We start from the raw sequence: 12,712 nt of genomic DNA on the forward strand, positions 1-12,712 counted from the left end.
CGCCTCCGTGTGGCCGCGCCTCCGTGAATCAGTGCCATCGGCTGCGTGCGCGGACCCACGCCCTGCTCCGAGAGCAGAAGAGAGAGGAAGACGTGCGCGCGCATAGGAGGAACAGCTGTCGGCGGCTTGCCTCCGGAGTCCATGTGCGCCGCGGGAGACCCAGACGGAGCTGCAGGTAAGTGAGGAGCACGCCGTGAGCGACGTGACTCCAGAATCCTCACAGTACCCCCCCCTTCAGGGGCGACCTCCGGGCGACCATGATAAGGCTTGGAGGGATTCTTGCGATGAAAGGCCTGTAGAAGACGAGGTGCGTGAAGATCCCGGTGAGGAATCCATGAACGTTCCTCTGGTCCGAACCCTTTCCAGTGAACCAAGTATTGTACTCCTCCTCTGGAAATTCTAGAATCCAGGACAAACTGCACCTCGTATTCCTGTTGACCTTGAATCATAATCGGACGTGGAGAAGAAGTATTTTTGGAAAAGCGAGGACTCCGAAACACTGGTTTAAGTAAGGACACATGGAAGACCGAAGGTATCTTCATAGAAGGTGGAAGACGTAGCTTGTAAGCCACAGGATTAATCCTCCTAACTATGGTAAAGGGACCGAGTAACTTGGGAGCGAGCTTCATGGTAGGAACCTTCAAACGGATATTCCTGGACGAGAGCCATACCCTGTCTCCTGGGGCGAACTCCGGCACTTGGCGTCGAAGTCGATCAGCCTGGAGTTTCTGTCTCCCTGTAGCCACCCTTAAGTTCTCCTGAATCTTGGACCATAAGACCTTCAGGCGAGAAACGTGCTTGTCCACTGCTGGCACCCCTGAGGAGAGAGAAGAGAAAGGTGACCGAGACGGATGAAATCCAAAATTTATAAAGAATGGAGATTCTTGGGTAGAATCATTGCGAAGAGAGTTCAGAGCAAACTCGGCCCATGGAAGCAGATCCACCCAGTCCTCCTGTGTATCAGTTATAAAACATCGAAGGTATTGTTCCAGGTTTTGGTTGACCCTCTCCGTCTGCCCATTGGTCTGTGGATGGTACCCAGAAGAGAACTGAAGCGAAATCCCCAACTTCTGGGAAAAGGCACGCCAAAACCTCGACACGAATTGAGACCCACGATCTGAGACAATGGTAGAAGGTACTCCGTGAAGACGAAAAATCTCCTGAATGAAGACATCTGCCAGCCTGGAGGAATTCGGTAGACCCCTCAAAGGAACAAGGTGCGACTGTTTGGAAAAACGATCGATGACCACCAGAATCGTATTTTTTCCTTTGGATTCTGGAAGCTCTACAATGAAGTCCATAGAAATATGGTTCCAGGGACGGTCTGGAATGGGTAACGGTAGCAGAAGCCCAGCAGGTCTGACCCGAGGTACCTTGTTGCGAGCGCAAATACTACACGCTTTGACAAACTCCTCCACATCTTTAGCCCTCTCTGGCCACCAGAAGGTACGTTGAACCAGGTCGTTGGTCTTCCGTATCCCTGGGTGTCCTGCTGATTTAGAGGAATGACACCACTCGAGAACCTTCTTGCGGTGTTGAGGTGCCGTGTAGAGTCTTCCCTCCGGAACCTTGAGTCCCTCAGGAGTCCGTGACTGTTCGGATTGAATCTTGCCCATGATATCAAACGAATTAGCGGACAGGATACAACTAGAAGGAATAATAGACTCAAGTTGCTCTTCAGACCTGTCCTCCGCCAGGAACTGTCGCGATAGAGCGTCCGCTTTTAGATTCTTGGAGCCAGGAATGAAGGAGATGAGAAAATTAAATCGTGAAAAAAACAAAGCCCAGCGGGCTTGTCGAGCGTTCAAACGCCGTGCCCCTTCTAGGTAGAGGAGATTCTTATGATCCGTCAGAATGGTAATGGGTGTCTCAGTACCCTCTAAGAAATGTCTCCACTCCTCTAAAGCCAACTTGATCGCCAAAAGCTCTCTATTCCCGACATCATAATTCCGTTCAGCGGACGAAAATCTCTTCGAGAAAAACGCACATGGGTGCAGTCTGGCTAAGGGAGATGTTCTCTGGGACAGAACAGCCCCAGCCCCAATGTCCGATGCATCCACCTCCAAGGTAAATGGGAGTTTAGGATCTGGGTGGGTGAGGTTGGGAGCAGACACAAAAGCCCTCTTTAGCAGATCAAACGCCCTAATGGCGGTCTTCGACCAAGATGAAGGATCTGCACCCTTCTTGGTGAGGGCTGTTATGGGAGATACGGTGGACGAAAAGTTGCGGATGAAACGTCGATAATAGTTTGCAAAACCTAAAAAGCGTTGCACGGCTCTAAGAGTAGTCGGACGAGGCCAGTCCAGAATAGCCTTAAGTTTTTATGGATCCATATTGAAACCGGAGTCCGAGATGACGTAACCCAAAAATGCCACTGATTTGAGGTGGAACTGACATTTCTCCAGCTTCGCAAAAAGATGGTTCTCCCGAAGACGTAACAGTACTTGTTGAACATGTTTGATGTGTTCTTGAGTGGATTTAGAAAAAATGAGGATGTCATCCAAGTAAACAATAAGAAATGAGTTCAGAATGTCCCGAAAAATCTCGTTGACAAAATCCTGGAAAACTGCTGGTGCGTTGCACAAACCGAACGGCATAACCAGATATTCGTAGTGGCCGTCATGGGTGTTAAAAGCAGTCTTCCACTCGTCCCCCTCTCGTATCCTTACTAAATTGTAGGCACCTCTTAGATCCAGCTTAGAAAAGATAGTTGCTCCCTGGAGACGGTCGAAGAGTTCCGGAATCAAAGGCAGAGGGTAGCGATTTTTACGAGTGATATTATTCAAACCCCGGTAGTCTATGCATGGGCGGAGAGAACCGTCCTTTTTCATGACAAAAAAGAAGCCTGCTCCGACCGGGGAAGATGATTTTCTGATGAAACCCCTCTCTAAGTTCTCAGCAATGTAAGTGTTCATGGCCCTTGTCTCTGGGAGAGAGAGAGGATAGGATCTTGCCCTGGGAAGAGGTGCGCCCGGAAGTAGGTCAATCGGACAATCAAAAGACCGGTGCGGAGGTAGAACCTCGGAACGTGCCTTGTCGAATACATCACGGAATTCCCAGTACACAGAGGGTAAGGAGTTAATCTTCTCAGATAGGGTAGACAATCCACCAATCCTCTGGAAAATCTGGGTACATGTCTTGGCACAAGAAGGAGCCCACTGGATGGGTTCCTGATCCGTCCAGTCGATGCGAGGATTATGAAGTTGAAGATAGAGGAATGTATCAGTGTGAGGGGCTTCCTCTTGTGACAGAGGAATGTATCAGTGTGAGGGGCTTCCTCTTGTGACAGAGGAATGTATCGGTGTGAGGAGCTTCCTCTTGTGATAGAGGAATGTATCAGTGTGAGGGGCTTCCTCTTGTGATAGAGGAATGTATCGGTGTGAGGGGTTCCCTCTTGTGACAGAGGAATGTATCAGTGTGAGGGGCTTCCTCTTGTGACAGAGGAATGTATCAGTGTGAGGGGCTTCCTCTTGTGACAGAGGAATGTATCAGTGTGAGGGGCTTCCTCTTGTGACAGAGGAATGTATCAGTGTGAGGGGATTCCTCTTGTGACAGAGGAATGTATCAGTGTGAGGGGCTCCCTCTTGTGACAGAGGAATGTATCAGTGTGAGGGGCTCCCTCTTGTGATAGAGGAATGTATCATGGTGAGGGGCTTCCTCTTGTGACAGAGGAGTGTATCAGTGTGAGGGGCTTCCTCTTGTGATAGAAGAGGGTACCAGTGTGAGGCGCTTCCTCTTGTGATAGAGGAATGTATCAGTGTGAGGGGCTTCCTCTTGTGACAGAGGAATGTATCAGTGTGAGGGGCTTCTTCTTGTGACAGAGGAATGTATCAGTGTGAGGGGCTTCCTCTTGTGACAGAGGAATGTACCAGTGTGAGGGGCTTCCTCTTGTGACAGAGGAATGTATCAGTGTGAGGGGCTTCCTCTTGTGACAGAGGAATGTATCAGTGTGAGGGGCTTCCTCTTGTGACAGAGGAATGTATCAGTGTGAGGGGCTTCCTCTTGTGATAGAGGAATGTATCAGTGTGAGGGGCTCCCTCTTGTGATAGAGGAATGTATCATGGTGAGGGGCTTCCTCTTGTGACAGAGGAGTGTATCAGTGTGAGGGGCTTCCTCTTGTGATAGAAGAGGGTACCAGTGTGAGGCGCTTCCTCTTGTGATAGAGGAATGTATCAGTGTGAGGGGCTTCCTCTTGTGACAGAGGAATGTATCAGTGTGAGGGGCTTCTTCTTGTGACAGAGGAATGTATCAGTGTGAGGGGCTTCCTCTTGTGACAGAGGAATGTACCAGTGTGAGGGGCTTCCTCTTGTGACAGAGGAATGTATCAGTGTGAGGGGCTTCCTCTTGTGACAGAGGAATGTATCAGTGTGAGGGGCTTCCTCTTGTGACAGAGGAATATATCAGTGTGAGGGGCTTCCTCTTGTGATAGAAGAGGGTATCAGAGTGTGGGCTGTGTCCCTTGTGATAGAAAAGGGTATCAGAGTGTGAGCTGCATCCCTTGTGATAGAGAGGGTATCAGAGTGTGGGCTGCATCCCTTGTGATAGAAGAGGGTATCAGAGTGTGAGCTGCATCCCTTGTGATAGAGAGGGTATCAGAGTGTGGGCTGCATCCCTTGTGATAGAAGAGGGTATCAGAGTGTGAGGAGCTCCCTTGTGATAGAAGAGGGTATCAGAGTGTGAGGAGCTCCCTTGTGATAGAAGAGGGTATCAGAGTGTGAGCTGCGTCCCTTGTGATAGAAGAGGGTATCAGAGTGTGAGCTGCATCCCTTGTGATAGAGAGGGTATCAGAGTGTGGGCTGCATCCCTTGTGATAGAAGAGGGTATCAGAGTGTGAGGAGCTCCCTTGTGATAGAAGAGGGTATCAGAGTGTGAGGAGCTCCCTTGTGATAGAAGAGGGTATCAGAGTGTGAGCTGCGTCCCTTGTGATAGAAGAGGGTATCAGAGTGTGAACTGCGTCCCTTGTGATAGAGAAGGGTATCAGAGTGTGAGCTGCGTCCCTTGTGATAGAAGAGGGTATCAGAGTGTGAGCTGCATCCCTTGTGATAGAAGAGGGTATCAGAGTGTGAGGGGCGTCCCTTGTGATAGAAGAGGGTATCAGAGTGTGAGCTGCGTCCCTTGTGATAGAAGAGGGTATCAGAGTGTGGGCTGCGTCCCTTGTGATAGAAGAGGGTATCAGGGTGTGGGCTGCGTCCCTTGTGATAGAAGAGGGTATCAGAGTGTGAGCTGCGTCCCTTGTGATAGAAGAGGGTATCAGAGTGTGAGCTGCGTCCCTTGTGGTAGAAGAGGGTATCAGGGTGTGGGGGGCGTCCCTTGTGATAGAAGAGGGTATCAGGGTGTGGGCTGCGTCCCTTGTGACAGAAGAGGGTATCAGAGTGTGAGGGGCGTCCCTTGTGATAGAAGAGGGTATCAGAGTGTGGGCTGCGTCCCTTGTGATAGAAGAGGGTATCAGGGTGTGGGGGGCGTCCCTTGTGATAGAAGAGGGTATCAGAGTGTGAGCTGCGTCCCTTGTGATAGAAGAGGGTATCAGAGTGTGAGGGGCGTCCCTTGTGATAGAAGAGGGTATCAGAGTGTGAGCTGCGTCCCTTGTGACAGAAGAGGGTATCAGAGTGTGAGCTGCGTCCCTTGTGACAGAAGAGGGTATCAGAGTGTGAGCTGCGTCCCTTGTGATAGAAGAGGGTATCAGAGTGTGGGCTGCGTCCCTTGTGATAGAAGAGGGTATCAGAGTGTGAGGGGCGTCCCTTGTGACAGAAGAGGGTATCAGAGTGTGGGCTGCGTCCCTTGTGATAGAAGAGGGTATCAGAGTGTGAGGGGCGTCCCTTGTGACAGAAGAGGGAATCAGAGTGTGAGGGGCATCCCTTGTGATAGAAGAGGGTATCAGAGTGTGGGCTGCGTCCGTTGTGATAGAAGAGGGTATTAGAGTGTGAGGGGCGTCCCTTGTGATAGAAGAGGGTATCAGAGTGTGGGCTGCGTCCCTTGTGATAGAAGAGGGTATCAGAGTGTGAGGGGCGTCCCTTGTGACAGAAGAGGGAATCAGAGTGTGAGGGGCATCCCTTGTGATAGAAGAGGGTATCAGAGTGTGAGGAGCTCCCTTGTGATAGAAGAGGGTATCATAGTGTGGGCTGCGTCCCTTGTGATAGAAGAGGGTATCATAGTGTGGGCTGCGTCCCTTGTGATAGAAGAGGGTATTAGAGTGTGAGGGGCGTCCCTTGGGATAGAAGAGGGTATCAGAGTGTGGGCTGCGTCCCTTGTGACAGAAGAGGGTATCAGAATGTGAGGGGCGTCCCTTGTGATAGAAGAGGGTATCAGAGTGTGAGGGTCGTCCCTTGTGATAGAAGAGGGTATCAGAGTGTGAGGGGCGTCCCTTGTGATAGAAGAGGGTATCAGAGTGTGAGCTGCGTCCCTTGTGATAGAAGAGGGTATCAGAGTGTGGGCTGCGTCCCTTGTGATAGAAGAGGGTATCAGAGTGTGAGCTGCGTCCCTTGTGGTAGAAGAGGGTATCAGAGTGTGAGGGGCGTCCCTTGTGATAGAAGAGGGTATCAGACTGTGAGCTGCGTCCCTTGTGATAGAAGAGGGTATCAGTGTGTGGGCTGCGTCCCTTGTGGTAGAAGAGGGTATCAGAGTGTGAGTTGCGTCCCTTGTGATAGAAGAGGGTATCAGAGTTTGAGGGGCGTCCCTTGTGATAGAAGAGGGTATCAGAGTGTGAGCTGCGTCCCTTGTGATAGAAGAGGGTATCAGAGTGTGAGCTGCGTCCCTTGTGGTAGAAGAGGGTATCAGAGTGTGAGGGGCGTCCCTTGTGATAGAAGAGGGTATCAGACTGTGAGCTGCGTCCCTTGTGATAGAAGAGGGTATCAGTGTGTGGGCTGCGTCCCTTGTGATAGAAGAGGGTATCAGAGTATGAGGTGCGTCCCTTGTGATAGAAGAGGGTATCAGAGTGTGAGGGGCGTCCCTTGTGATAGAAGAGGGTATCAGAGTGTGAGGGGCGTCCCTTGTGGTAGAAGAGGGTATCAGAGTGTGAGGGGCGTCCCTTGTGACAGAAGAGGGTATCAGAGTGTGGGCTGCGTCCCTTGTGATAGAAGAGGGTATCAGAGTGTGAGGGGCGTCCCTTGTGATAGAAGAGGGTATCAGAGTGTGAGCTGCGTCCCTTGTGATAGAAGAGGGTATCAGTGTGTGGGCTGCGTCCCTTGTGATAGAAGAGGGTATCAGGGTGTGGGCTGCGTCCCTTGTGATAGAAGAGGGTATCAGAGTGTGAGCTGCGTCCCTTGTGATAGAAGAGGGTATCATAGTGTGGGCTGCGTCCCTTGTGATAGAAGAGGGTATCAGAGTGTGAGGAGCTCCCTCTTGTGGTAGAGGAGGGTATCAGTGTGAGGTGCGTCCCTTGTGGTGCATTTGGGACCTGCAGTGACGTGTTGATTTTCAGGCAGCTCTGACAGTGATGGGGTCTCTGGATCTGAGGATGAGGAGGGAGCTGCTGGGGTCGGAGGTCAGTTCCTGGGAGACATCAGCTCCCCTCTCACAGAGTTCCTGGCTTTCAAGCAGGAGGCAGCGACGAGGAGACCCCCGTCTCTGGATGCAGAGTCTGCTTCTGGCAAGGTAACTTTCCCTGCGCGTATACACCGACTGACCGGAGAATAGGGCGAGGGACCCCACGGGAGGAGGAGTGGAGGGTGGCCGGGCTCTATTCAGTCCCGCTGCACATTACCCACGCCCCCTCACCACATCACACATCACACATCACACCCCACGGCACATCACACCCCACGGCATATCACACCCCACGGCACATCACACCCCACGGCACATTACCCCCCTCCCTCATCAGCACATCACACACCTAGGCTCATCACACCCCATGGCAAATCACACCCCACGGCACATCACACCCCACGGCACATCACACCCCACGGCACATCACACCCCACGGCACATCACACCCCGCTGCACATCACACCCCGCTGCACATCACACCCCACAGCACATCACACCCCGCTGAACATTACCCCCCTCCCTCCACAGCACATCACACCCCATGGCACATCACACCCCACAGCACATCACACCCCGCTGAACATTACCCCCCTACCTCCACAGCACATCACACCCCATGGCAAATCACACCCCACGGCTCATCACACCACATGGCAAATCACACCCCACGGCACATCACACCCCACGGCACATCACACCCCATGGCACATCACACCCCGCTGAACATTACCCCCCTCCCTCCACAGCACATCACACCCCATGGCAAATCACACCCCACGGCTCATCACACCCCATGGCAAATCACACCCCACGGCACATCACACCCCACGGCACATCACACCCCACGGCACATCACACCCCACGGCACATCACACCCCACGGCACATCACACCCCACGGCACATCACACCCCACGGCACATTACACCCCACGGCACATCACCCCACTCCCTCCACAGCACATCACACCCCACGGCACATCACACCCCACGGCACATCACACCCCACGGCACATCACATCCCACGGCACATCACACCCCACGGCACATCACACCCCACGGCACATCACACCCCACGGCACATCACACCCCACGGCACATCACATCCCACAGCACATCACACCCCACGGCACATTACACCCCGCTGCATATCACACCCCGCTGCACATCACATCCCATGGCACATCACACCCCACGGCACATCACACCCCACGGCACATCACACCCCATGGCACATCACACCCCACAGCACATCACACCCCACGGCACATCACATCCCACAGCACATCACACCCCACGGCACATTACACCCCGCTGCATATCACACCCCACTGCACATCACACCCCACTGCACATCACCCCACTCCCTCCACAGCACATCACACCCCACGGCACATCACACCCCACGGCACATCACACCCCACGGCACATCACACCCCACGGCACATCACACCCCACGGCACATCACACCCCACGGCACATCACACCCCACGGCACATCACACCCCACGGCACATCACACCCCGCTGCACATCACACCCCACAGCACATCACACCCCACGGCACATCACACCCCTCTGCACATCACACCCCGCTGCACATCACCCCCCTCCCTCCACAGCACATCACACCCCACAGCACATCACACCCCACGGCACATCACACCCCACGGCACATCACACCCCACGGCACATCACACCCCACGGCACATCACACCCCACGGCACATCACACCCCACGGCACATCACACCCCACGGCACATCACACCCCACGGCACATCACACCCCACGGCACATTACCCCCCTCCCTCCACGGCACATCACACCCCACGGCACATCACACCCCACGGCACATCACACCCCACGGCACATCACACCCCACGGCACATCACACGCCACGGCACATCACACCCCGCTGCACATCACACCCCGCTGCACATCACACCCCGCTGCACATCACATCCCACGGTACATCACACCCCACAGCACATCACACCCCACAGCACATCACACCCCACGGCACATCACACCCCACAGCACATCACACCCCACAGCACATCACACCCCGCTGCACATCACACCCCACAGCACATCACATCCCCACAGCACATCACACCCCGCTGAACATTACCCCCCTCCCTCCACAGCACATCACACCCCACAGCACATCACACCCCACGGCACATCGCACCCCGCTGCACATCACACCCCGCTGCACATCACACCCCACAACACATCACACCCCACAGCACATCACACCCCGCTGAACATTACCCCCCTCCCTCCACAGCACATCACACCCCACAGCACATCACACCCCACAGAACATCACACCCCACGGCACATCACACCCCGCTGCACATCACACCCCGCTGCACATCACACCCCGCTGCACATCACACCCCACAGCACATCACACCCCGCTGAACATTACCCCCCTCCCTCCACAGCACATCACACCCCATGGCAAATCACACCCCACGGCTCATCACACCCCATGGCAAATCACACCCCACGGCACATCACACCCCACGGCACATCACACCCCACGGCACATCACACCCCACGGCACATCACACCCCACGGCACATCACACCCCACGGCACATCACACCCCACGGCACATCACACCCCACTGCACATCACACCCCGCGGCACATCACACCCCCACGGCACATCACACCCCACGGCACATCACACCCCACGGCACATCACACCCCACGGCACATCACACCCCTCTGCACATCACACCCCACGGCACATCACACCCCACAGCACATCACCCCCCACGGCACATCAAACCCCACGGCACATCACACCCCACGGCACATCAAACCCCACGGCACATCACACCCCACGGCACATCACCCCTCACGGCACATCACACCCCTCTGCATATCACACCCCACGGCACATCACACCCCGCTGCACATCACACCCCGCTGCACATCACACCCCACGGCACATCACACCCCACGGCACATCACACCCCGCTGCACATCACACCCCACAGCACATCACACCCCGCTGCACATCACACCCCACAGCACATCACACCCCAAAGCACATCACACCCCACGGCACATCACACCCCGCTGCACATCACACCCCCCTGCACATCACACCCCGCTGCACATCACACCCCACGGCACATCACACCCCACGGCACATCACACCCCGCTGCACATCACACCCCCCTGCACATCACACCCCACTGCACATCACACCCCACTGCACATCACACCCCGCTGCACATCACCCCCCTCCCTCCACAGCACATCACACCCCACGGCAAATCACACCCCATGGCCATTCACACCCCACGGCACATCACATCCCAACGGCACATCACACCCCACGGCACATCACACCCCACAGCACATCACACCCCACGGCACATCACACCCCACGGCACATCAACCCGCTGCACATCACACCCCACGGCACATCACACCCCACGGCACATCACCCCACACGGCAAATCACACATCACACATCACCCCCCACGGCACATCACACCCCTCTGCACATCACACCCCACAGCACATCACACCCCACGGCACATCACACCCCACGGCACATCACACCCCTCTGCACATCACACCCCACGGCACTTCACACCCCACGGCACATCACACCCCACGGCACATCACACCCCTCTGCACATCACACCCCACAGCACATCACACCCCACGGCACATCACACCCCACGGCACATCACACCCCTCTGCACATCACACCCCACAGCACTTCACACCCCACGGCACATCACACCCCACGGCACATCACACCCCTCTGCACATCACACCCCACAGCACATCACACCCCACGGCACATCACACCCCACGGCACATCACACCCCACGGCACATCACACCCCACAGCACATCACACCCCACAGCACATCACACCCCGCTGCACATCACACCCCACGGCACATCACACCCCACAGCACATCACACCCCACAGCACATCACACCCCGCTGCACATCACATCCCGCTGCACATCACACCCCACTGCACATCACACCCCCACGGCACTTCACACCCCACGGCACTTCACATCCCACGGCACATCACACCCCACTGCACATCACACCCCACTGCACATCACACCCCACGGCACATCACACCCCACGGCACATCACCCCCCTCCCTCCACGGCACATCACACCCCACAGCACATCACCCCACTCCCTCCACAGCACATCACCCCACACGGCAAATCACACATCACACATCACACCCCACGGCACATCGCACCCCACGGCACATCACACCCCACGGCACATCACACCCCACGGCACATCATACCCCGCGGCACATCACACCCCACGGCACATCATACCCCGCTGCACATCACACCCCACAGCACATCACACCCCACGGCACATCACACCCCACGGCACATCACACCCCGCTGCACATCACACCCCACGGCACATCACACCCCACAGTACATCACACCCCACGGCACATCACACCCCACGGCACATCACACCCCACGGCACATCACACCCCACGGCACATCACACCCCACGGCACATCACACCCCACGGCACATCACACCCCACGGCACATCACACCCCGCTGCACATCACACCCCACGGCACATCACACCCCACGGCACATCACACCCCACGGCACATCACACCCCGCTGCATATCACACCCCACGGCACATCACACCCACGGCACATCACACCCCACGGCACATCACACCCCGCTGCACATCACACCCCACGGCACATCACACCCCACTGCACATCACACCCCACGGCACATCACACCCCACGGCACATCACCCCCCTCCCTCCACGGCACATCACACCCCACAGCACATCACCCCACTCCCTCCACAGCACATCACCCCACACGGCAAATCACACATCACACATCACACCCCACGGCACATCGCACCCCACGGCACATCACACCCCACGGCACATCACACCCCACGGCACATCACACCCCGCTGCACATCACTCCCCGCTGCACATCACACGCCACGGCACTTCACACCCCACGGCACATCACACCCCACGGCACATCACACCCCACGGCACATCACACCCCACGGCACATCGCACCCCACGGCACATCACACCCCACGGCACATCACACCCCACGGCACATCACACCCCGCTGCACATCACACCCCACGGCACATCACCCCCCACAGCACATCACACCCCACGGCACATCACACCCCGCTGCACATCACACCCCGCTGCA

At 55.7% G+C, this 12,712-nt stretch overlaps 1 protein-coding gene across 3 annotated transcripts in view; it reads left to right on the forward strand.

Annotated features, from left to right (window-relative positions):
* Window positions 1-12,712, forward strand: part of LOC142474895 (kinesin-like protein KIFC3) — a 203,022-nt gene that overhangs the window by 65,680 nt on the left and 124,630 nt on the right. For all 3 annotated transcript variants that reach the window (XM_075581039.1, XM_075581037.1, XM_075581038.1), the window contains one exon: window positions 7,418-7,590. In XM_075581039.1, the coding sequence (XP_075437154.1) occupies window positions 7,418-7,590 (173 nt within the window). The remainder of the gene's footprint in view (window positions 1-7,417; window positions 7,591-12,712) is intronic.

This window comes from Ascaphus truei, chromosome 2 (genome assembly GCF_040206685.1).
Source record: "Ascaphus truei isolate aAscTru1 chromosome 2, aAscTru1.hap1, whole genome shotgun sequence".
NCBI classification, from domain to species: domain Eukaryota; kingdom Metazoa; phylum Chordata; class Amphibia; order Anura; family Ascaphidae; genus Ascaphus; species Ascaphus truei.